The sequence below is a fragment of the Haliotis rubra genome, unplaced genomic scaffold, assembly GCF_003918875.1.
Source record: "Haliotis rubra isolate DU_JTF1 unplaced genomic scaffold, ASM391887v1 Scf602, whole genome shotgun sequence".
NCBI classification, from domain to species: domain Eukaryota; kingdom Metazoa; phylum Mollusca; class Gastropoda; order Lepetellida; family Haliotidae; genus Haliotis; species Haliotis rubra.
In genome coordinates this window covers 320,863-348,491 of record NW_025767305.1, presented here as the reverse complement: position 1 = coordinate 348,491, position 27,629 = coordinate 320,863, and the positions used below count along the sequence as shown (strand labels likewise).

Here is a 27,629-nt window from a genome sequence, read left to right as displayed (position 1 = left end):
GTCCCCTGCATACTGAACATAACCTTGCTATTACGTGTTCGAAAACTGAGGTTAATTAGTATCAGCTTTCTCACATTTTTCTTGTTAATATTTTCAGTTTAAGAACAAATTATATGTGAATAGAATGTTGTTGTCGTTAGACGATTGTTCAAAACAATTCAATGTACACGTAATGACGAAAATATGTTGGTTGTTGTTACGGAGTACTAGGTGAATATTTAGAATATAAACTGAAACTATATGAATAAATGTTGTTTTGTAGTTCCAGGGTGGTAGACGATTGTTCGGAACGGTCAAACGTACACGTATATATGTTGTGTTGTTACGGAGTATCAGGTGAATATTCGGAATAATTGAACTATATGAACAAATGGGTTTTTTGGTTCCAAGGTGCTTGACGATTGTTCCGAACAATTAATAAGCACACATATAAATGCTTTGTTGTTCCAGGGTGCTAGAAGATTGTTCAATTGTTCCAGGGTGCATGACGATTGTTCCAGGGTGCATGACGATTGTTCGTAACAATTGAAAATATACATGTAAATGTTGGTGTGTTGTTCCATGGTTCTAGACGATTGTTGAAACAATTAAAAGTACACATCAATGTTGTTTTGTTGTTCCAGGGTGCTAGACGATCGTTCGACCAATTAAAAGTACACATCAATGTTGTTTTGTTGTCCCAGGGTGCTAGACGATTGTTCGAGCAATTAAAAGTACACATCAATGTTGTTTTGTTGTTACAGGGTGCTAGACGATTGTTCGAGCAATTAAAAGTACACATCAATGTTGTTTTGTTGTTAGACGATTGTTCGAGCAATTAAAAGTACACATCAATGTCGTTTTGTTGTTACAGGGTGCTAGACGATTGTTCGAGCAATTAAAAGTACACATCAATGTTGTTTTGTTGTCCCAGGGTGCTAGACGATTGTTCGAGCAATTAAAAGTACACAAATGTTGTTTGTTGTTACACACGATTGTTAAATTAAAAGTCAATGTCGTTTGTGTTGTTCCATGGTGCTAGACGATTGTTCGAGCAATTAAAAGTACACATCAATGTTGTTTTGTTGTTACAGGGTGCTAGACGATTGTTCGAGCAATTAAAAGTACACATCAATGTCGTTTTGTTGTTACAGGGTGCTAGACGATTGTTCAGAACAATTAAAAGTACACATCAATGTTGTTTTGTTGTTCCAGGGTGCTAGACGATTGTTCGGATGTTGTGTGCGCTGTGCCGGTGGTTGTTTTCGTCAGCTGACAATGGTTCTAGGGTGGCAAAATATTACGGAACGACCATACCACAAGCACCCCTCAGCAGTCCCCAAGAGAGACGCACGATGCATCTACGCGGTGTGTCTTGCTGCAAGCATCATCTCCATCTTCATCCTGGCCTATGTGACGTCATACAAGATCAACAACGGCCATTTTGTAAGACATTATCAACTCGGCGGCGTGCAGTCTGCTCGCAGTGGAAATGGAACAGACGAAAGTACCATGCAAATTGTGGGTTTTGTTAATAAAAATGGTGACCATATACGATTAGACTCGATAATGGGATACTCCCCAAAGGTGTTCTCGAACTCCGGTGGAAGAAAAATGGCAGTGACACTAAGCCTGTCGGTCCCACGGCCTCGGGGGTCGGTTTTGGGGGCCGGGCCAAGTTGAATTGTGAACCTGGGAATCATACGTCGGACATACTCAGCATGGTAAGTGGGTCTTCCAGAGCAGTGGAATATAACGCCGTACTCGACTGCACTTTAGATATAGATAACCGAACAAACCTGTGACCTGTCTCATGAACATCGATCCTTGAGCGGGTGATTGGGTAGCCTGGTGGTTAAAGCGTTCGCTCGTCACGCCAAAGTCCCGAGTTCGATTCCCCACATGGGTACAATGTGTAAAGCCCATTTCTGATGTCCCCAGCCGTGATATTACTGGAATATTGCTAAAAACGGCGTGAAACCCAACTCACTCACTCGATCCATAAGATACGATGGCATACAACCGACTGAATCACCTGACACCGTGACCTTTGTGTCTTCACTTACAGCCTGCTCAGGTTGCTGTCTTCAAATTGCATTAAACTATTTTTTAATTTTGTTTTAAAATACAATCCATGGCTAGAATCCAGAGGTGATGTCTAACTTTAGCTGTGGAGAGACACATTAACCACATAAAATAAGGGCAATATGCCAGACATTTAGCTTGTGGAAGTAGTTATATATTGTTTTGTCGACAAGACTTTTCAACGTTTACAGCAAATCCAATAGCTTTAGGTTAGGATATCTGACATGCATTTATTCAAGCTGTAACGGTACGGTGAGGCCAACGATACGATATTTCTCCCGATACCCGTGAAGATCCGGGTTAAAATATTGATCTTTAGTAACCCATGCTTGTCGTAAGAGGCGACTAACGCGATCTGGTGGTCAGGCTCGCTGACTTGGTTGACACATGTCATCGGTTCCCAATTGCGCAGATCGATGTTCATGCTGTTGATCACTGGATTGTCTGGTCCAGATTCGATTATTTACACGCCATATAGCTGGAATATTGCTGAATGCGGCGTAAAACTAAACTCACTCACTCACTATTTCTCCTGATAATAGTGCCGATATAGAATTTGTACTCATATTATGAATTCATTTTCTCTCCCTTTAAGAGGCCAATCTCAACTCTGCATCTTTATGTTTTATCTAAATTTCAGATTAAATTGTGTATTTTGGGAGAGAAGCATATAAGCTTTCGGGCACTGTGCAGATTCTTCTATATATAGCTAATCAGAAATTACAAATTTGTATTACTGGTTCATGAAAATTTTCTGTCATTTTCACGTTTTTACACCACTTTAACCTGTAGTGTAATCGTATGTATTGCGATACAATAGCTGTATATGGAGGTATGATATCGTGAACCTCGAATCGCGATACAATACAGATTGCCGTATCGATACTCGGCTAAATCAAACTGTGTCGTCATATAATTAGAATAGGTTCGCAGATCATCAGTGTGATTGGTCGTACAAGGCGACTAACGGGATCGGGTGGTCAGGTTCGCTGACGACACATGTCATCGGTTCCCAATTGCATAGGTCGATGCTCATGTTGTTGATCACTGTATTGTCTGGCCCAGACTCGATTATTTACAGACCGCCGCCATTTAGCTGGAATATTGCTGAGTGCGGCGTAAAACAACAACCAACCAACCAGTGTGACTGACCCGTGAAGATCCGGGTTAGAATTGGTCTCCAACAACCCGTACTTGTCGTAAGAGGCGACTAACGGGATCGGGTCGTCAGGCTCGCTGACTCGGTTGACACATGTCATCGTATCCCAGTTGCGTAGGTCGATACTCATGATCACTGGGTTATCTGGTCCAGCCTCGATTATTTACAAACCGCCGCCATATAGCAGAAATATTGCTGAGTGCGGCGTTAAACAAGAACAAGAACAAGAACAAGAACAGTGTCGTGATTGTGTCTGTCGATTTCCGGAAGAAGCAGGTGTATTGCTCACAATATAAGACATCACCCAGTCGCATTGTGCTGACGTGAGGATGGTGGCAGTGTAGTGGTGTTTGTTCGTCATACCAACGTCCCTGGTTTGAATCTCCACATCGGCACAATGTGCGAAGCCGTGATAGTGCTGAAAGTGGCTCAAGCCTACCCTCACCGCTCTGCAACATGTTGTTGAGTATATGCCGCTTGGTAAGTTTCATGCGCGCTTTGCTTCACGGTTGCTAAGATTTATTGCTAATGCTCGGAAACATTTTCTTCCAGGCACCCTACAAGTTTCTTCCAAATTTTAAGAATCCATGTTGGTATGAACCGATGGTGAAACCAGATGTGTACAAGACCAACCAGTTTAAACAATTTTCAAAGTATTGCCGTAACTTATTCAAAGACTTAACAGAGGAATGGCGGAAGAAAATGGAACAGGATGCCCAGCCTCGGAGACTTCGATGTCTCCCGTACTTTTTTATTGCCGGGCAACCCAAGTGTGGCAGCACGGACCTGTACTTTAAGCTGATGTCACATCCGGACGTGGTGTCCCCGCCAATGAAGGAGTCTCATTGGTGGGCTAAAAATAGATTTGGTGAGTGTTACAAGATCATCATATGAATATCATTCTGGAGAGATGGGTCCGTAAGTCGTTAATATGTGTCTCCCTTTAGATTTGGGACAGAACAGGTCCTCTGGGCTTCGTGGAACCCCGTTTGGAATCGGGTAGAGTAGGTCTGGAGGCCATTGCCTCACAGCTGTCTTACTATCAGTCGACAGTCTCCAGTCAGGGGTCGGAAAATAGTCTCCTCTAAGGAGGTCGTAGAAACGTCTCCCCTTAGAGGTCGTAGAAATGTCTCCCCTTAGAGGTAGGAGAAACGTCTCCTCTTAGAGGTGGAGAAACGTCTCCTCTTAGAGGTCGTAGAAACGTCTCCCCTTAGAGGTCGGAGAAAAGTCTCCTCTTAGAGGTCGTAGAAACGTCTCCCCTTAGAGGTCGGAGAAACGTCTCCCCTTAGAGGCCGGAGAAACGTCTCCTCTGAGGGGCCTGACAAAGGATTCCTCTTAGGAGGTCGGAGAAAAGACTTCTCTTCGGGGTTGCGAACAGTCTCCTCTTGGAGGCCGGACAAACGTCACCTCTGAGGGGCCTGAGAAAGGATTCCTCTTAGGAGGTCGGGGAAAAGACTTCTCTTCGGGGTTGCGAACAGTCTCCTCTAAGGAGGTCGGACAAACGTGAGAAAGGACTCCTCTTATTGGTCGAGAACAGTCTCCTCTTAGAGGGCGGAGATTAATCTCCTGTTAGTCTTCCCTATGGGTTAGGGAATAATCTGCCCTTGTGGATCAGAGCATAGACTTCGCTAGGGGGTCGGAGGTGGAAAAGGTCAGTAACCCATTCCAGAATTATCTCCCCGTATGAAGTAGAATATGCCCAATAACATGTGACTGTCTCCTTGTGTGTGTTCGGGGACGACAAGGGGCCGCAGTGATGGTGACTGTTCATCCTGGTACTCTTTGAGCCAGTAGGGGTATCTGTATCTATCCAAAACGATTCAAGAATAAATATGGGTAACAGGTAAAATTGGGAATTGTTTAGTTTCTGCTTGTGGGTATAAGAAGTGCCCACCACTGTTAAGTGTTACCTCAGATTTTCTTTATAAGGTTCAAATGGGCCACCATTCGTTCCCACTGAAATGGAAAGTTTCCGTAACACGAAAGTGTCGAGTTGTATCGTACGGGTTTTTGTATGGTATATGGTAGACTAACGACTGTGGTATTGAAAGTAGTATATGATTTTAATGGAAAACGCAACTGCGGTTATAATGAAAACGAGCCTAACTCGATGATAGTTCCAGAACTTGAACTATGGAAAATCCAGGCTTTCATCCAGACTATCACATTACAGTGAATGAAAGGCGGAAGAGAACATATTATGGATAAGGGTTTAGAGGACAGATATGTCATCGCGACCTCATTATCATTATATGACTCACATGGTAACTATGTGTATCATAACTGTCCAACTATCATGGATATTCTATTGCAGTCTGGCACAACAAAGCCTTTTACGTCTGAAATTCAAGATTCAGTACATTTGAATTCAAAGTTGTAAAGATGTGAGGGTGTCTGATTATTGTCTGATAATCAAATATAGACTTATTTTGATCAGATAACGACTCTCTTGATGTAATGTCTATTTCTTTTCTTATTTTTTTACAAAAATCAAATGGTTATAAGCATTAATGTATTTCTGTCATGGAAGCAGTACCTCCATCTACAGACAGTGGAAGGAGGGTGAGACTCATGTATATTACTCTTTATTTCACACCCCTCATGTAATGCGGGGTTGGGGTTGGGGTTGGGGTTGGGATATAGTCGACGCCTTGTCTGTCCTTGCGTCCTTGCGTCCGTCCGTCCGTAATCATTTTGTTTCTGGAGCATAACTCAAAATCCGTTCAAATTGGTGGATATATCAAACAGATAGTATAGTGGTGCCTTTTGCTATTTACAGATTAAAAAAAATAATTTTTTCCTTGGTTTCCATGGAAACATTTTTGGACTTTGTCTCAAAAGGATGGGTGGGCTTCGTTTCCGGAGCACAATTCGAAAACCGTTCAATATCTTTCAAGAAACACCCTTGACAGACTTATCAAACAGACCCTAAAGTGGTGCCTTTCACTATTTACAGATTTTGTGATTTTTATTTTTCTTGGTTTCCATGGAAACGTTCTGGACTTAGTCTACAAAAATCAAGTTGGACTTTAAGTAACTGTCGGACGATTTTTCTTTCAAATTTGTGGGAAACAGGGGGATTTGTCATCTTGTTTACTTTGTGAAATGACAAGCATGCATCTGGTTGAGATATTGTTTATATGCAATAACTTGGTGTTTGTGAAATACCCACAGTGTGTTAGCATTAAATGTTGTAGTTGTATACGCAACTTCAGGTTGGAGACTTAACTTCACGTCCACGATACCAATCAGTGACTACATCGATTTGTACGACAAGGCGGCGTTATTCATGGAACACGTCAACGACCCCAACACATCAGAGGAACAGGAGGGGTACCACCAGTTGATTACAGGTAAACAAACACCTGTTGAATACATGTACAATACCACCAGTTGATTACAGGTAAACAAACACCTGCTGAGTGCATGTACAATACCACCAGTTGATTACAGGTAAACAAACACCTGCTGAGTACATGTACAATACCACCAGTTGATTACAGGTAAACAAACACCTGCTGAGTACATGTACAATACCACCAGTTGATTACAGGTAAACAAACACCTGCTGAGTACATGTACAATACCACCAGTTGATTACAGGTAAACAAACACCTGTTGCATACGTGTATGTACAATAACACCAGTTGATTACAGATATGCAAACACCTGTTGAATACATGTACAATACAACCAGTTGATTAGAAGTAAACAAACACCTGCTGAATATATGTACAATACCACCAGTTGATTACAGGTAAATGAATCTCAAACCGATAGGTAAATGAACACCAAAGTGATAACTGGTAAATACACACCAGTTGATAACATTTATAAACAGCTGAATGCAGGTACATCAACAAACTACAGGCAAAAGGCAATTTCTGAATATATTTTTCTTTAGGTAAAGTACACACACAGCAAAATTCTTTTATTCATATCTCAGGCAATCTCTGGAACCTCATTAACGTTTAAGTTTCCAAGTGTTTCTAAGAGTCTAACAAGATTTTTAGGAACGTTTACATTGATATCAGGGTAGTCTGTCTCACAGTCCTTGAACCACATTATTTTCCCTACTGCCTAGCCCTCCCTGCAGTGCTAAAGCCCTAAATAAAGCAAGTCTAGATTCCCCAGGTTCAGGCTCCCAACTCACTGGGACTTCTTTTCAGTTTAAATGGATTTATTTGTTAGTATGAATATTATAGATATTCAGGGACTAAGCGTTAATCTTATATCAGGGCTGCCTAATCAAAATATGTTTACTGTTGACAGCAGTTTGTCTTTCTCTTCCTTTCTGTTCAATAATTCCCTCCTATTAAATTCTCAACAATCTAGTGATCGGTGTGGTTGGTAGACTAACGCTTCAGCTCTGAAAATATATAATTTAATAGAAGCCAAAAACTCTGCTTCAACTGGAAAGGAGCCCCAGTGAGATTGGAAATTCAGATTCTGCCAATTATTGCAGCTTGCTGTGTATAGTCTATAACACGTCCCTGATGTGAATTAGTTTTCTTGCGATAGTATCAGACCCTGAACCCCAGGAACAACTAGAAGCCTTTTAGGGCTTGACAGGAGGTCTTGGCTGAAGGTATATAATGTTTCAGGGACTTGGATGCTGACAAGGTGTTTAGTGGTTAGAAAGCCCACTAGTTCTGTTTTCCTCTGTTTTAGGTGACGCTAGTGTGTCCACGCTATGGTTCAATGACTACTGGTGGCAGCTGCCGGAGAACTGCGGGTCTGTGGAACCCAAGTACACGAACGCCCACTACATCCGCTACCTTCTACCCAAGGCCAAGATCATCGTAATACTGAGGGACCCGACTGAGAGGTGAGGGTTAACCACGGCGTATGTACTTAGCCATGTAATGATCCCAGGATATGTACTTAGCCATGTAATGATCCCAGGATATGCACTTAGCCATGTAATGATCCTAGGATATGCACTTAGCCATGTAATCCCAGGATATGTACTTAACCATGTAATGATCCCAGGATATGTACTTAGCCATGTAATGATCCCAGGATATGCACTTAGCCATGTAATGATCCCAGGATATGCACTTAGTCATGTAATGATCCCAGGATATGCACTTAGCCATGTAATGATCCCAGGATATTCATTTAGCCATGTAATGATCCCAGGATATGCAATTAGCCATGTAATGATCCCAGGATATGCACTTAACCATGTAATGATCCCAGGATATGTACTTAGCCATGTAATGATCCCAGGATATGTACTTAGCCATGTCATGATCCCGGGATATGTACTTAGCCATGTAATGACCCCAGGATATGTACTTAGCCATGTAATGATCCCAGGATATGCACTTAACTATGTAACCTCAGGATATGTACTTAGCCGTGTAATGATCCCAGGATATGCTCTTAGCCATGTAATGATCTTAGGATATGCAATTAGCCATGTAGTGATCCCAGGATATGCACTTAGGCATGTAATGATCCCAGGATATGCACTTAGCCATGTAATGATCCCAGGATATGCACTTAGCCATGTAATGATCCCAGTATATGCACTTAGCCATGTAATGATCCCAGGATATGCACTAAGCCATGTAATGATCCCGGGATAAGTACTTAGCCATGTAATGATCCCAGGATATGTACTTAACCATGTAATGATCCCAGGATATGCACTAAGCCAAGTAATGATCCCAGGATATGTACTTAACCATGTAATGATCCCAGGATATGCATTTAGCCATGTAATTATCCCAGGATATGCATTTAGCCATGTAATGATCCCAGGATATGCATTTAGCCATGTAATTATCCCAGGATATGCACTTAGCCATGTAATGATCCCAGGATATGCACTTAGCCATGTAATGATCCTAGGATATGCACTAAGCCATGTTATGATCCCAGGATATGCACTAAGCCATGTAATGATCCCAGGATATGCACTTAGCCATGTAATGATCCCAGGATATGTACTTAACCATGTAATGATCCCAGGATATGTACTTAGGCATGTAATGATCCCAGGATATGTACTTAACCATGTAATGATCCCAGGATATGCATTTAGCCATGTAATTATCCCAGGATATGCACTTAGCCATGTAATGATCCCAGGATATGCACTTAGCCATGTAATGATCCCAGGATATGCACTAAGCCATGTAATGATCCCAGGATTTAGCCTTGTAATGATCCCAGGATATGTACTTAACCATGTAATGATCCCAGGATATGCATTTAGCCATGTAATGATCCCAGGATATGCACTTAACCATGTAATGATCCCAGGATATGTACTTAGCTATGCAACAAACCCAGGATATGCACTTAGCCATGTAATGATCCCAGGATATGCACTTAGCTATGCAATAAACCCAGGATATGCACTTAGCCATGTAATGATCCCAGGATATGTACTTAACCATGTAATGATCCCAGAATAAGTACTTAGCCATGTAATGATCCCAGGATAAGTACTTAGCCATGTAATGATCCCAGGATATGCACTTAGCTATGCAATAAACCCAGGATATGCACTTAGCCATGTAATGATCCCAGGATATGTACTTAACCATGTAATGATCCCAGGATAAGTACTTAGCCATGTAATGATCCCGGGATAAGTACTTAGCCATGTAATGATCCCAGGATATGCACTTAGCTATGCAATAAACCCAGGATATGCACTTAGCCATGTAATGATCCCAGGATATGTACTTAACCATGTAATGATCCCAGGATATGCACTTAGCCATGTAATGATCCCAGGATATGCACTTAGCCATGTAATGATCCCATGATATGCACTTAGCTATGCAATAAATCCAGGATATACACTAACCAATGTAATAACGCCATGATTTGCACTAAGCCATGTAATAACCCAAGGATATTCACTTTGCCATGGAATAGCCCAAGGATGTGATATGCGTACCGACATAGCAATGGTTGAATAAATAGCACCAAAGCCAGGAATAAACGAAAATGCATTGTCTTTGTGTAAAGGTGCAATTCTATTGTCAGACTTAACGGACAGGAACAGTGTTCCCAGGCACAGTTATCATGTCAACACTGACAATGGCCCTATTTATATATACCTAACTCCGGATATGACGAAGTGCAGCTGCTAATACACTCAGATCGGTATATGCGAACATCTCCCTGTGACAACAACATGGAACACGAGTAAATCTGCCTCTGCTGCAGGTCGTACTGTATTGTCCACCATCTTGATGTCATTGAGGGCCCATTGTTTTCCAATGAATGTTGATTGACAATGCATGCACAGCATAACTGAACACGACAGAACAGAAATATCGTGTAAACATACACTGAGTTACATATCGAGAATGCATAGGTTATACAGGCATAATATCGACATTGATAAGATTTGTAGGTAAAGATACACATGCATAGGATATACAAGTATAGATGTACATGCTCATGGTATACAGGCATCATATCTAAATGCATACGATATTCTGCTAAGATACATGGATTAGATACACAAGTATAGATACACACACGTCAGATAAACAGGCACGATCTCTCTCACCTGTATATCTTATGCCTATATATATATATATATATACGCAAAAAATGTCCAAAGTAGTACAGGTGTTCAGTCATAAATATTGCATAGATAAATAAAAACAGAATGCCTTTTTCTCCAACATGTTTCGTTCTTTACTCTTCAGGGAGATTATTATATATATAAATTGTTTCTAACTATAACGTCAAAAACACGATGACGTCACAAACGTAACCTTACTGTCACCCATGACAACGTTTTTTACGTCTCCCGCTATTGTCACTAACTGCTTAACGTCATACGCATGATGACGACATAGCTATTACCGTTATGTGTCGCCTATGACGACACTCAGCTTTCATTGTACACACGAAGAGCCGTTGAACGGCGAAAGATCTTGTGCAGATATAAAGAGATTTGACGAGAAGAAATATCTGGACTCATATTTTATATATATATATATATATATACATGTACACACGCACGCACGCACGCACGCACACAGGCATAAGATATAAAGGTGATGATATGCATGCATGAGATACACAAGCAAAGGTCACACAATCATGATATAAATGCATACGATAGACGGGTAAAATATATGTTAATGTAAACGCTAGGGAGGCAGACTAATATTATATACAGACTTTGGCAATAATAATATAGGATATCCACGCCGACATAACGCCGACTGAATAAATAGGAGAGGAAGCCAGACAGATATGTGAAACTCCATCACAATCTGTTGCCTGTGCATTGTTTTCGTGTATAGTGCATCTGTATTCAGGATAGCTGCCTTGTGCGTGTACGTGTCGCCATCAATAACACAATCTTAAGTTGATTACAACATTCAAATTGATAACATTGGCTTCAAGTTCCCTCTTCTAAAGAATAAATGATTTGTATAAAGCGCGAGCCACTTACGAAATGCCATCAATTGTGGAAAGGTTTCTGAAGAGTTTTCCAACATCGACACATATGGTAGGCATGTTGTATGTCTCTAATCAAACCAGGAGAGCCAGACGTGATGCGAGACCAACCTCAAACCATTTGTGCCAGAACCGCTCAGTGTGACTGAGAAGACTCAAGAATCAAAACCAGACGCCATTCCTTATTAAAGAGGTGCGGCAGTTACGTGGAGTCTGGCTTCTAAATTCTTCGCATCGGAAGAATAAACTTGATGAATTATTTGCAGATGGATTCTTCTCACTTCATGTTGCAGTGCAGTGTTGGGAAATCGGATATCTGTTTAATGAAGACCGCTTGAATGTAATGGCGCCGGGTTTTGTGTTACGTTAAATCACTGATTGGGTCTATTAGAAACTGTTGACATTGTATAACCCATTGTGTCTGGAAAATAGGAGTGGTCCTTTAGGGAAAGCCCAACTAATATCTGTCTGTTCAAAGAAGGAAGTAGTCTGTCTCACAGTCCCTGATCCATATTGTTTTCGGTAATCCTTAGCCCTCTCTCCAATGCTAAAGCAATAAATGAAGCAAGTCTAACGGGAACGGGTGGTCAGGCTCGCTTGCTTGGTTCACACATGTCATTGTATCCCAATTGCGTAGATCGATGTTCATGATGTCAATCACTGGATTGTCTGGTCCAGACTCGATTGTTTACAGACCGCTGTCATATAGCTGGAATATTGCTGAGTGCGGCATAAAACTAAACTCACTCACTTTAATTTAATACCAAACCAAATCTCGTTTACGAGCACCAGCATTCGAGATGTCACGTTTAGTGTGCACGTGGAATACCGCAAGTGCGGCGTAAAACTAAATTCACTCACCCACTCTGGCCTGGAACACACGAGCATGTGGATGGTACTGACATATTCAAAGACAATATTCCTTGATTAGAACCTACTATAAGCTGATTCTAGTACAAATATAGGTTTGCGAATTGTGGCGTTTATGATGAACTGGAGCTCATTATCCAAGTGGTTAATCATTCAGGGCGAATTATGACAACGATAATTATCAATTGTCTGGCTATAAATTATTTTCATTGCTCAAGGCTCATCACTTCATGTGAACAGTACTGTTTTCAGTTTTGTTTCGGGTTTTGTTTTCAGACTATACTCGGATTACCTTTATTTCCAAAAACACCGGAAGTCACCGGACGATTTCCACCGAGAAGTATTGATGGCCATCAGCTCCCATGAAAGATGTGTGAACAAAACTACACTGCGGTCGTGTATCAATAACAGAACGATCGCCAACACTGCCAGGGTAAGTGCCTGTTAATGAGTGAGTGAGTGAGTTTGGTTTTACACCGCTTTTAGCAATATTCAAGCAATATCACCGCGGGGAACACCACAAATGGGCTTCACACATTGTACCCCTGTGGGGAATCGAACCCGGGTGTTCAGCGTGACGAGCGGACGCTTTAACCACTTGACTACCCCACCGCCCCAACGTCGTAGTAAGACAGGATAAGTCCTAATTTGGCTGAAAGCCGATTCGTCGATCCATGATGTGCAACATATATGTCTATTACTTACATATACTTGTACTGTTATGAATCTGCGGGGGCGGTGGGGTAGCCTAGTGGTTAAAGCGTTGGCTCGTCACGCCGAAGACCCGGGTTCGATTCCCCACATGGGCACAATGTGTGAAGCCCATTTCTGGTGTCCCCCGCCGTGATATTGCTGGAATATTGCTTAAAAGCGGCGTAAAACTAAAACTCAGTCAGTCAGTCAGTTATGAATCTGCGTATGTCTGTGTATTCATTATTTTGAGGACGGTCCATAGTCCAAACGAATAGATAACGTTATGTGGGGAATCGAACCTGGGTCTTCGGCGTGACGAGCGAACGCTTTAACCACTAGGCTACCCCACCGCCCCCAAGTGCCTGTTACTTCAACCCGTTGGTGGAGTGAGTGAGTTAGGTTCTACGCCACTTTTAGTACCCCGGAGGACACCAGACATTGTACCCATGTAGAGAATCGAACCCAGGCCTTAGGCGTGTCGAGCGAACGCTTTAGCCTCAAGGCTACCCCACCGCCCTCTTAGAGTTAGTGAATGGCGGATAGATGAATTATGTGGCCACGATGTCGGCTGTGAAGTCTTAGGTCGCAGGTCGATAAACCTCGAACAGCTGGCGCTGCATTCTTGTCTGTGGTTCGAGTCCCGCTCCGATTTGTTTGTTCGTTGCAATGATGATCTCACCAACATAGTTTAATTTATGAGTTTAGAACTGAATTTTTAAACGTTTTTGGCAGGAGTCCAGTTCAGACATCTCTCCCGTTTCCCAACTAGTTAATCTGTCGTACAGAACCAGTGATAATTAGGGGAGCCATCAATATCTAAATTAGAAGGTATCGTGAGAATTGGTTGAACAGACTGCAAATCGTTCCAAGTAACGTATTTGGAACTTGAGTCCTTGAATCATTGTTCTTACGGATATTACCAAAAGGTTAACCCGTCTTTCTGTGATATACGAGCACTGGCGTTGGCGTATAGGTTCTGGATACGGAGTCCTGAAGGATTCCTCTTCCAACTTCTTCAAATTCCTTGGCAAATTTTAGTCGCACTTTTCTGTGATTGGGTTTTTCACCCAAACTAAGACCAAAACGGCTTTGTTTCAAAAATGTGTTTTGGCATTGGCATACCATAAATCCCATTATGGTGCCGGTGTGCGGTCTTGTGCATAGAGCGCAGGTCACAAATCAGTTGACGTTAGCCAACGTTGGTCACGGAGAGTCCTCGGATGGGTGACCGTGTTCGGCAGCTTGACTCCTAAGAGTTTCTAGGACTCCTGTCCTGCACCACAACGAAGCACATGTGGTCTCACCTTAGGCAAGTGAGTTTGTTCAAAATTGCCACTGTTCACCCAGCAGAAAATGGGTACCCGGTGGTATAAGTCATATGACTATTAACCTTCTAGCGTATGCACAGGCAGCTTGGGTTATCCCGGGTAATAATGTCCACGATGTTGTATGCGCTTAGAGCATGTCTCTCCGGCGTGGAGTTCAATGCTATATAAGTGACCTATTATTATTATTATTATTATTAATTACTATCGTATACGGACGTGGTCCGATTGCTACTTGGACGTCTTTTTTAATCCCCAGTGCGCTATTACGATTCCGAAACTTCAAACAGGTAATGTTTCCCCCGATGTTTTAATGAAATTACTAAAGCGGCGTTAAAGCAATACTCACTCATACGACTGCACGTGTAAATATGTATATTGACCATACCAATGTACGTATTGTTTGTCCATGCAATTCGACGTATTGATACATTCACTGTTCATACACTGTATGTATTTATATGTTTATTGTCCGTACGGCTGTACGTATTCATACGGTCATTGATCATACAACTCCAGCAAGGCAATGATACGTTCATTGGTCATACGGCTGAAGTATTTTCAAGTGTATTATTGTACCTATACGTAATCATACGTTTATTACGTGTTCGGTGGTTACAGGTGCGGCTACGTATAGGGATGTACTATGCATACATACAGGAGTGGCTGCGGGTGTTCCCTCGACACCAACTCCACATCGTCAGACTCGAAGACTACGCCGACGAACCCATGGACATCCTCAAAGGCATCTTCAAGTTTCTCACGCTCAGTAAGTGCTAGCTAGGTGTCTATGTTTTTAGACAGAGTAGCTTTTCTGGCAGCGCTTAAAAACATATGAAACTATATTTTTAGCGCTTACTGAAAACAATTCTGAACACAATTCTTTGCAAAGATCGTTGACCTTACGAAAGGAATGTCAGTAGTATGACGTGTATGTTGGTTCGTCTTGCAACAAGAATGAATCTTATGTTCCCTGAATAGAACGCAGAACCGTTGTTGCGAAATTATGCATCTGGTGAACAGACATCGTTCTTAAAATATGTGTGTGGAAATTATGTAACAAGGGGAATTGCATGAGGTCTAATTTTAAGATTTAGACTCTTTTCCTAGCATTCCGATCATAGAATGTGTTCGACACCGCCCCAGAAATAGTTTCAAACTGTGTTTACTAATTAACCACTGTAATATACGTTTGCATTTTCGTCGACGATGTATCGCTTAAGATGCATGGCTTGACTTGCACTTTGGTTCATATTAATTTCCTCGTAATTTCAATATTATGAAATATTTCGTATTCACTCACTGTGTCTTTGCAATACTTTCCGGCGAACCCGTGAAGTTCCGAGTTAGAATTGGTCTTCAGTAACCCATGCTTGTCATATTTAAAGAGGCGATCGGGTGGTCAAGCTGGCTGAATTGGGTCGAATCATCGAATCCCAATTGCGTAGATCGATGCGCATGATGTTGATCACTGGATTGTCTGATCCAGACTCGATTCTTAACAGACTGTCGCCTATAGTAGTATATAGCTGGAATAGTGCTGAGTGCGGCTTAAAACTAAACTCATTCACTTTAATTTAATACCAAACCAAATCTCGTTTACGAACACCAGCATTCGAGATGTCACCGCGAGCACTCCACAGCAATACGTCACAAATACAGAGTGGAAGGAATTCTCACGCGCATCTATAGAGCACTGTTCAGTCGTTCAGGTTTTATATTCGCTCTAACGCCTCTCGGCCATGGAGAAACGAAATCTATTTTTAAATGAAACCAGTGCTGGGAATGCCTTTCAGTAACTCTAAAAGTGTGTTACTTCTGTTAACACTTATGTGTAGATACCATAAGGGCATGTTACAATGGGATAAGAAACACAGGTGGTTCATTGTATCCCAATTGCGTAGATCGATGCTCATGCTGTTGATCACTGGCTTGTCTGGCCCAGACTCGATGATTATTTACAGACCGCCCCAATATAGCTGGAATATTGCTGAGTGCGGCGTTAAACAACAACCAAACCACATCATGGCACTAATGATGATCCAAGTCATTGCTCGCTCGCCTCTTACGACAACATGTCATAACGGCTATCTCAATCAGCTGTCGACATCTACAGTATCGTAAAGACACGTATGATATATACTTTAACAAATCAAACAGAAACCAGTAAGTGAAAGATATCAAGACAACATTTCCGGAAATGTTTTACAAGCGTCGGCAAATAAACATTCCCGATTACCTCTTCCATCTTAAATAATATAATTTTGGGAAAGATCCACATTACGCTAATTTATTACCCCGAACATTCGTGTTGGGATGCTAACATGTTTCCCGAAAACGCTAGATCAGTTTGATTACACAAGCAAATGTACAACATTCAAGTTACATATTCTTTATAGATCGAAGTGGTTAACTCGATATATAGTTTTCCTTTGATGTGTAATCCATATTAATTTAAATACTCCGATTGCTACTGAAATATATATCTTCGGACCATTTATTCCCAATGAGCACACGTGTCGGTAGGTTGAGTGAGTGCTCATGGTATGTCAAATTTCTTTGCACTGAAAAATGCCAAATTAGTTGAATTAAGAGATTATTTTAAAAGCGTGTTATTACATAACCAGTTCTATTGACTGGGTGCGATATCACTCTGTCACTGAGGGCCGTGTTGGGGGCTGCGAATGACATTTTCGACAAATTGCATCATTAAAATGTGTACGTTCACACAAGGATAAGTTCGTTAACACATTTAAAAGATTCCTGGAAGAGGTTGACGAAGATGAAAATCTTTAAAAAATAGGGTGTGGTTAACGAGTAAACATCTATTGCTGCTCCAAAACTCTCATAAACTATTAGCATGTTAAAGGACGGAAGTGTTTTTTCGCTTTTACAGCTGTTGATTTCGTTGAGATTAACTCTGTTCTGAGTATGTGTGTATGACAAACCGCTATGGCTGTTACACGACACCGTTGCAACTGTGCAATCTGTTGTTTCAGTTCAGAGCACATTCCTTTTTTACCGTTTTCCATTTCCATATTTGTAGACACCCACTGAATGAGAGACGTAAGTTCTACGACCCCTTTTAACATTGCGATCGTATTCGTACGACAGTCGTAAGTCTATGTTAAAGTATAAGAGTTACGATCACCTTCGCGCTACGATCGTTTTGTGGAACGGACCACAGTCTATTATGCAAGGCATTTTAAGAAAAAATGCAAATGAATGATTTCAAAGTTTTTGCGCAGATCCACACCTTCAAAAACATCTTCTTGGTGAGGTTTAGAAATATCGTAGATGGTTGTTCATTTCAGATCAGTTAACGTAAGAAGTACGTAGTCTGGGGCCCCGTTTCACAAAGCTATCGTAGCGCTACGACTGTCGTAATTCAATGTTAAGGTATGGGAGTTGCAGCAGTCGTATCGGTACGATAGCTTTGTGAAACGGTCACCGGGGGCCCTATTCACAAAGCGTTCGTAGCGCTACGACATTCGTAAGCCAGTGGTAAACTATTGAGTTATGACAGGTCGTAATGTTACGAACGCTTTTAGGATCGGAACTCAGGTCATTTATTTCCTAAATATACCGCCAAAAAAGTACACACCCATGTTTGATGGTGCTTAACAATTAAACAAACACGATATTGTTTTCCGAAGCCTATGCACTTGATACGGGTATCACAGCTGCGTTTTGGGCCTTAAGTTTGCAGTGTTACAACAGCTGTTTTCAGTCTAGTGATGTTTTGATAGCTTTTGTAATTGTTTGGTGATCCAATTTCCTCCCGTCAGTTTATGACCGTTTGTACAATGTTACCATTTATGCTGGTCGTGAACTAAGAGGACATTCCCCACGCAGGTATCGGCTTAAAATAGAATAACAAAAGCCCTAAATGAAACCAATGAAACAAGTCTAGATTTCCCCAGGTTCGGAATCTGTGGTCTCACTGGGGCTCCTTTTCAATTTAAATGGGTTTATTTGTTACTATCAAAATTATATATACTCATGCCAATAATGGTTGTCACCCTCCCCACCCCAAACCCTCACACCCCCACCCCACACACCCTCTCCAATTAAAACAATTGAAGGGGGTGACAACCATTATTGGCATGAGTATATATTCAGATACTAAGCGTTAGTCTATCGTAACGTGAGTAACAAGTGATGTTTATTTGTGAGGATATACCAAATGTAAATAATCTTAAGTAACCCGTGTGAGTTAGATCTGCCGGACCAAATATACCATGCCACGTGGAATTGCATATAATATTTAGTATTAAAGTTAAGAATAGTAAATATTATTGTGTCGTTCGCGTTCACAACAGGAAGTTTCCCGCCAGCAATCGTAATTTAGATCTTGTTTGGCACTGAAGCTTCAAGGATTCCAACAGAAAGCTCATTAACTTTAAAAAGAAGGTATTTAGTTTGCAAAACAAACAAGACCAGCATTCCCGCCTGGAGAGGTTTTTTGGAATGGAAAACACTTCTCACCCTAACAATGTCTTCTTAATTGGATATACTCCTTTCTTCCACTTGACATCTCAAGACTCTCATCCCGGAGAATGGCAACTGTTCTCCCCAATCAACAAATAACCCTTCATCACACACAGCGGTACAAATAGCTCCACAGATCATGGAACTGTCGCTAGGAGAGTTAGCTTTGGAGGGTTTCCAAGAACTCTTTATCAGTGGCAGTTTTTGGTTTTGCAGAGGGGGCGATTTATACGGTAACTGCAAGGGGGGTCGTGGATGATGGAAACACAACACTAGGTCTTAAGTACGGCACACTATAGCAGGGCTAAGATACGGTACGCAACACTAGGGCTTAGGTACTGCACACTATAACAGAGCCAAGATACGGTACGCAACACTAGGGCTTAGATACGGCACACTAAAGCAGAGCCAAGATACATAACACTAGGGCTTAGATACGGTGCCCCTTGGTAAGGGGTAAGGACAGCAGTAAGGACGTGATACGGTACACAATAGTAAGGACGTGATACGGTACACAACAGTAAGGACGTGATACGGTACACAATAGTAAGGACGTGATACGGTACACAACAGTAAGGACGTGATACGGTACACAACAGTAAGGACGTGATACGGTACACAACAGTAAGGACGTGATACGGTTGATAACAGTAAGGACGTGATACGGTACATAACAGTAAGGACGTGATACGGTTGATAACAGTAAGGACGTGATACAGGGACACAACAGTAAGGACGTGATACGGTACGGAGCAGTAAGGAAGTATAGGACACAACAGTAAGGACGTGATACGGTACACAACAGTAAGGACGTGATACGGGACACAACAGTAAGGACGTGATACGGTACACAACAGTAAGGACGTGATACGGTACACAACAGTAAGGACGTGATACGGTACACAACAGTAAGGACGTGATACGATAACAGTAAGGACGTGATACCACAACAGTAAGGACGTGATACGGTACACAACAGTAAGGACGTGATACGGTACACAACAGTAAGGACGTGATACGGTACACAACAGTAAGGACGTGATACGGTACACAACAGTAAGGACGTGATACGGTACACAACAGTAAGGACGTGATACGGTAGATAACAGTAAGGACGTGATACGGTACGGATCAGTAAGGACGTGATACGGGACACAACAGTATGGACGTGATACGGTAGATAACAGTAAGGACGAGATACGGTAGATAACAGTATGGACGTGATACGGTAGATTACAGTAAAGCCGATAGTCCGTCGTACAGAAGCTGAAACAAATATATACAAGAAATCCCAAGCAAGTCTAGATTATGTAGCAAGTCTAGATTTCCATAGTTTCAGGAAATAAAGAAAGTCTTAGAGCTTCTTTGAATTATATATTATTTCTGTAAAATATGTTCATTTCAGAAACTAGTTGTTAGTCTATAAGACCGATATATGGTACACAACAGCCAGTCAGGTCCGGTAACTCAGTACAGGTTTGGTTCAAATCCTGCCGTTTAGGTCGTACGCCATCTTTCAAGCATCAGGAATGTATAATGTATATGTCACGTTGCGATGTAGAGATACCGTGTATAATTCACAACCCACCATAAACTGCCTTCAAAAAGGGCGTGTAACCCTTGCTGGAAATATGTGTGACTGCTCCATCATGTTTATCATAGAGTGGTGGTCGTTGAAGATAATGTTGTCTTGCGTCGTAACCAGTAGAAGTAGGTTAGATTGCTTAACCAGTACCAGACAATTTTGTCAGTTCGTATATCTCAAAATACACAGTAAAACAAGATCAACTTGCTAAAGTGAAAGTCATCGTGAAAATGCCTGTGTTTAACGATGAGTGTGTGTGTGAGAGTGAGAGAGAGTGAGAAAGAGAGAGAGAGAGAGAGAGAGAGAGAGAGAGAGAGTGTGTCTGTGTGTGTGTGTGTGTGTGTGTGTGTGTGTGTGTGTGTGTGTGTGTGTGTGTGTGTGTGTGTGTGTTTTCAACATTGGTTACTTTTCATTATTCGATTATTGCCAAGATCATATAACATTGCATTGACTGAATATGCAATTTGAATGGTGGTGATACTTAGATCTCTTATGGCGATGTTTGAAGGTTGATGTAAGCACAGAATGGTATACAGCACTAATTCCAGACAATTCCTTGACTGGCATTGATGGTTCCTCATATCAATGTGTAAGGAAAGCAATAACAAAATGACAAGCACGTCATCCTAGGCTCACTGTACACTCTATCTTAGTCTGTCTCCCAGTCCCTGAACCACATTATTTCCCTACTGCCTAGAACCACATTATTTTCCCTACTGCCTAGCCCTCCCTGCAATGTAGTCTGTCTCACAGTCCCTGAACCACATTATTTTCCCTACTGCCTAGCCCTCCCTGCAATGTAGTCTGTCTCACAGTCCCTGAACCACATTATTTCCCTACTGGTTGGACCTCCCAGCAATGTAGTCTGTCTCACAGTCCCTGAACCACATTATTTCCCTACTGGTTGGACCTCCCAGCAATGTAGTCTGTCTCCCAGTCCCTGAACCACATTATTTCCCTACTGGTTAGCCCTCCCTGCAATGTAGTCTGTCTCCCAGTCCCTGAACCACATTATTTCCCTACTGCCTAGCCCTCCCTGCAATGTAGTCTGTCTCCCAGTCCCTGAACCACATTATTTTTTTCCTACTGGCTAGCCCTCCCTGCAATGTAGTCTGTCTCCCAGTCCCTGAACCACATTATTTTTCCTACTGGCTAGCCCTCCCTGCAATGTAGTCTGTCTCCCAGTCCCTGAACCATTATTTTTTCCTACTGGCTAGCCCTCCCTGCAATGTAGTCTGTCTCCCAGTCCCTGAACCACATTATTTCCCTACTGCCTAGCCCTGCAATGTAGTCTGTCTCCCAGTCCCTGAACCACATTATTTCCCTACTGGCTAGCCCTCCCTGCAATGTAGTCTGTCTCCCAGTCCCTGAACCACATTATTTCCCTACTGGCTAGCCCTCCCTGCAATGTAGTCTGTCTCCCAGTCCCTGAACCACATTATTTCCCTACTGGCTAGCCCTCCCTGCAATGTAGTCTGTCTCCCAGTCCCTGAACCACATTATTTCCCTACAGCCTAGCCCTCCCTGCAATGTAGTCTGTCTCCCAGTCCCTGAACCACATTATTTCCCTACTGGTTGGACCTCCCAGCAATGTAGTCTGTCTCCCAGTCCCTGAACCACATTATTTCCCTACTGGTTAGCCCTCCCTGCAATGTAGTCTGTCTCCCAGTCCCTGAACCACATTATTTTTTCCTACTGGCTAGCCCTCCCTGCAATGTAGTCTGTCTCCCAGTCCCTGAACCACATTATTTTCCTACTGGCTAGCCCTCCCTGCAATGTAGTCTGTCTCCCAGTCCCTGAACCACATTATTTCCCTACTGGCTAGCCCTCCCTGCAATGTAGTCTGTCTCCCAGTCCCTGAACCACATTATTTCCCTACTGGCTAGTCCCAGTCCCTGAACCACATTATTTCCCTACTGGCTAGCCCTCCCTGCAATGTAGTCTGTCTCCCAGTCCCTGAACCACATTATTTCCCTACTGGCTAGCCCTCCCTGCAATGTAGTCTGTCTCCCAGTCCCTGAACCACATTATTTCCCTACTGGCTAGCCCTCCCTGCAATGTAGTCTGTCTCCCAGTCCCCGAACCACATTATTTTCCCTACTGCCAAGCCCTCCCTGCAATGTAGTCTGTCTCCCAGTCCCCGAACCACATTATTTTCCCTACTGCCTAGCCCTCCCTGCAATGCTAAAGTCCTCAGAAATGAAGCAAGTATAGATTTCCTCAGGTTCAGGATTTCCCAACTCACCGGGGCTCCTTTTCGATTTAATTGGGTTTATTTGTTACTGTCAAAATTATATATATTAAGGGTTAAAGCGTTATTCTACCCCTGTATGTGCATACATTGCGCATGTACTCGTAGTACCAGCGCATGAGAGGCATGGAACTTGACAGACTTGTATCTATTGCTCATCAGGAGAATATTTAACTGGTTCAACCCAAAATGGCTTCAACATCATCTAATAAACATCTGATTGCACTCCTATTTCCAAACATGACAGTTCCTCTTTTATCGAATATATAGTTTCAATCAATGGTGCTGGTTGATTAATGATGTAATTTCATTGTTAAGTTTATAAAATTACAGTGTCATTGGCTGGAAGCCGCAATGGCTGATAGGCGGCTGACTGTGTGTGCAGGCAATTAGGTGCCTGACTCTGAGGGTGTGGGTTGGAATCCCGGATGAGACTCAACCCAACAAAAGTACTAGAATCTGTAGGTCTACTTTACTAAGAAAGTGTATTCCCAAATATAACATATATTATATTTGACCACTTTCTAAATGGCATTGTGTATTCATACAGTATTATTAATCAATTAATATTCAAAAGCATGTTTAGTTAGCTAGTATGTACTCTTAAAATAATCGTGGAGATCCACACTCGAGGTGACGTAGACTTGCACAAGTCTTCAAGGTAAAAATATATCGTTTAAATGATAATTTCTAAAATATAGTAAATAAGAGACCGGGGCCCCGTTTCACGAAGCTCTCGTAAGCTTAAGATCTCGTAACTTTCCTCGTAGCATTCGTACCTCCTATACTGTAACATAGGAGGTACGACGCTACGAGAAAAGTTACGAGATCTTAGGCTTACGAGAGCTTTGTGAAACGGGGCCCGGGATCCTTATTTAGACTTGCCTCTTCGAAGGATAGAATTAATGCACATCCATGGGTCAGCATTCAGTACAGCCTTGAACCAAGGCTAGGGGTGACTTTGTGAAGTCGTTTGTAAAACGAACCGAAATTATCCACCAGTGAAATAACATAAAGAAACCCATACCGCGTTCTCAGATGCCATGAAATAAGTGGAGTCACAGATGGTTCTTATTGAAGTTATTCTGAATAAAAACCATCACAGACACACCCTCCTCCCAACAAACAGAGCGGAGCGAGACCACAGCTATCTGGCAACTGTAGCGGGTGAAGGGTCGGCTTTCACAGGCAAAGGAACATAACTCGAGCTGTAAGTCGCCCCAGATGGGATTCGACAGGAACCACTGAGACGTTTACTGGTAGTTTGGAATAAGGACATCTCATAGTGTAAAGTATGGAATGGATTTTGGTTTGGAATTCGGGAATGGCCTAAATCTGCCGGGTGGTTCCGTTTGAGTGTTGTTTATTTCCATAGATTTCCGTAGATGATTTGCTTATGACATATGTGGAAGTATTCTAGGATTTAAAAAAATGTTTTCATGCTGGGTAACCGAGGTGTAAAATTATTATTGTTTTTTATTCGATGTTATTTATATTATCATAGCATCTAAAGTGTAGCTGGAGGCTGGATGGTGTCCTCGTCAGTCTATGCACTTAAGTTTAATGAATTTTGAACGACACTTGAGGTTCACAGTTCGGTTTTGATGAAACGTGGGAAAATGAGAGACATAAAGGACAGACGACTTCCGGTCGGTGTGTGAGGAGTGGCATCGTTTGATGTGAAACGTTATGTATTCATACGCAATGAGACATATCGTCATCATACCGTCGGATATAAAATTGATAAATAGTTGCAGTCTTTTTCAAATACATAGATGAAGAAGACATATTTGGGTGTCAGAGAGATTCCGGCGAACGCCCGACTGAGTAGGCTACTGTGCAACCCGCAAGTGGTAATTTGTGTGTGTTTGGTTTGACGATACAAGCAGCATCGAGCTGATATGTTGGGCTGTAAATACTCTGTATGACTGCCTTGGCTTGTTTAGACAAGGTTATATACATGCCGCCGTCCTGAAACTGACACAGGCATGCCCAGCATGGTGTTCTTATTGTTTTAAACGTTAGTATATTTCACGAAGAGTGAGTGAGTGAGTTAGGTTTCACGCCGCATTTAGCAATATTCCATCGAGGGACACCAGAAATGGGCGCCAGACAATATGCCCATCTGGGGAATCGAACCCGGACCTTCGGCGTGACGAGCGAACGCTTTAACCACTAGGCTACCCCACCGCCTCTATTTCAGGAAGAAAATGAGTACGTAAGAGTCACGGGATTAACTTATGAATAGTAGCACAGTGGTTCATGCGTTCGTTCAGTAGGGTTGATTCCCCGTATGGATATAGTTTGTAATACCATTGCTGATGTCTCCCCTACCCAGCCAACTCATTCATATATTCAGCTGGACATCCAGATCTGTTTTCCTTGAGTTCTCTGAAGATATGAAATATAACCAGTTTGTATTAGTTTTCCGCATAAAAATCGAGTTATCCTTTCAAAAATAAACAATTAAAATAAACCCGGACCACACAGAGGCATTTGTTTTGTCTAAACAGCTCCGCAATCACAAACATATTGGTTCTGTATTCAAGAAATACGAAGAATTTCATAACTGATGCTTTTGACTTATTTCTGTCGCTGCATGATTAAAATGCGGAAAGGAAGACCGCGCTTTCCTAAAGCGGGACTAGTTTACGTGACCTCGATATCACGCAGACACCTAGTATATCACTCCGCTGTACCGTAACAGTAGCGGCTAGAGGGCGCTGTATAAATATTTGACTTCCGACTTCGGCAGACGAGACAACCGCCACGGTGGTGAAAAGATAAGAGACGTGCCGTTTCTCATCACGTAGAGCAGACGTAGACTTGAAGCGGGATATTTTGTAATCAGAAACTTGCAAAAGCCGTTGTCTTTGCAGAACAAATGTTGAATTCTTTGGCTCAATGGAGTGTGTGAGAGTGAGATGTTTGCTCAAATTAATTAAGATAAGATATTTTCCTCTGACACCTACAAGAACGTCTGTCGCACCCAAGCTTTCAAGGTCACAAGGGATGAAATTTGTGTTAGGATATTCAGTGTTGAGGCTTCTTCGTTCTAAATTCGAATGAGAGCAACCTACAGACCAGCATTTATGTATCTCGAAAACAAAGTTAATAGACCAGCTCTGAATGTAACTGATAAAGGCGAAGCCATTCCATTATGGTTACACCCTGTCTTCCTGAGCGGAGAAGCAAACAAACCGAAAGGAAGTGTCATAGGAGTATTTGTCTTTTATCTGTTAGTTTTCAATTGTGACACTATATACAAAAATTATGAATCGCGTTGGAAGAGAAATAAAGGCGCATCACTTTATGTTAACGGTGTAGGAACCTAAGCTAGATTTGGAGGTCGAGGTTGGCTCAGGTGAACGTTGTATGTAGCATCCATCAGATGTTATAAAGAGGGGTAGTATCTGGAAACAAATAACAATTTTGCAGCAGCGACACTGCAGTCATATCACGATAGATAATCCAGCCTGGGTCAGACTGACCGGTAGCTGGTGCACGTGCCACACTCCACGCCGTCCGGAATACGATGGCGCGCGGTCAGCACAGCCACACCCTGCAACCACAGTCCTCTCGACGGCTGTCATAACACGACCGTATGGCAAGCCATTTTCACATTTATTCTGATATACTGATGTCTTAAATTGTTTTAAAATATCTTGAATGAAAATAGACATATCTTGAATTGAATTGAAGATATCTTGAGTTAAATGGAAGATATCTTGAATTGTATTGAAGATATCTCGAATAGAGATAATTATAGATCTCTCCAAAAACAATCGCGAAATGGATTAAGGATGTGTTGAAGCATATAAATGATATCTTGAAAACAATTGCTGATACCTCTAATTGAACTGAAGATACTGTAATGAATTTGTGGATATGTGTAAATTATTTCAAGATATCTTAAATTCAATTCAGGATTATATCAATTATTTCTAATACATTTATGTGCACTATGATCGTAATTGTTTTATTGATATATTAAACACATGATATCACGACACATGCTCTTGATATCTGAAAACATTTGAAATATCAGTAATTCTATTTGGAAATCAGAAATTAATTGAAGATATCTTCAATTATTTCCCGATATATTTAAAACATAATGGGTATCTGTAAGTAGAATACAGATATCTTTAATACATTTGAAGATATCTTTAATTTTCCTAATAAATGTGAAAACGGCTTGCCATACGCACGGGGCATTTGGGACGTTTTTCATCCGGAGTTCTTACAAGGATGAAGAAGTGAATTTAACTTGATATATTACGCGAGGGAAGACGGTAAAGTCTCTTAAGGCTCAGTTCGTTTTGAATGAAGTAGTCTTGAAGATCTTAGTGTTAGCGTGTACATACAGTATCTGACATTTGGAAATTATTTGTGAAAACGAGTTAACGGCTGCATAGCACTGTGTGCACGAGATGAAGAGATATGGCGTTTGCCAAAGAACTGTTTGTTGGATGGGGAAGCGGAGCTGTAACGCCCATCACTGATGTTAATAACGGAAATATACACATGGTGCCAGGAGAGTACATAATGGGTAAATATGGAGGAATAGACATAAATACAACTGTTTGAAGTATGTTGCATATGTCGTGAAGGACTGCATTATCTCTCCATTGTTATAATATTGTGTACTCAACTGGTGAACCGCCTGCATCGACTATTGGTGTGTTTTGGGATATTGGATGGAATTTGTTTGATGTTGATGTACGCCATACTCACATCTTGACT

General features: G+C 41.8%; 1 protein-coding gene across 5 annotated transcripts in view; it reads left to right on the top strand.

The window, feature by feature from the left end:
- Positions 1 to 27,629, top strand: part of LOC124255546 (carbohydrate sulfotransferase 15-like) — a 63,455-nt gene that overhangs the window by 30,185 nt on the left and 5,641 nt on the right. For 4 of the 5 annotated variants that reach the window (XM_046689483.1, XM_046689486.1, XM_046689487.1 and 1 more), the window contains exons 2-7: positions 1,195 to 1,703; positions 3,776 to 4,091; positions 6,421 to 6,576; positions 7,895 to 8,051; positions 12,815 to 12,971; positions 15,178 to 15,325. In XM_046689483.1, coding sequence (XP_046545439.1) covers positions 1,701 to 1,703; positions 3,776 to 4,091; positions 6,421 to 6,576; positions 7,895 to 8,051; positions 12,815 to 12,971; positions 15,178 to 15,325 — 937 coding nt within the window. In that variant the 5' untranslated portion in view covers positions 1,195 to 1,700. The remainder of the gene's footprint in view (positions 1 to 1,194; positions 1,704 to 3,775; positions 4,092 to 6,420; positions 6,577 to 7,894; positions 8,052 to 12,814; positions 12,972 to 15,177; positions 15,326 to 27,629) is intronic. The other variant, XM_046689488.1, reaches the window with a different exon arrangement.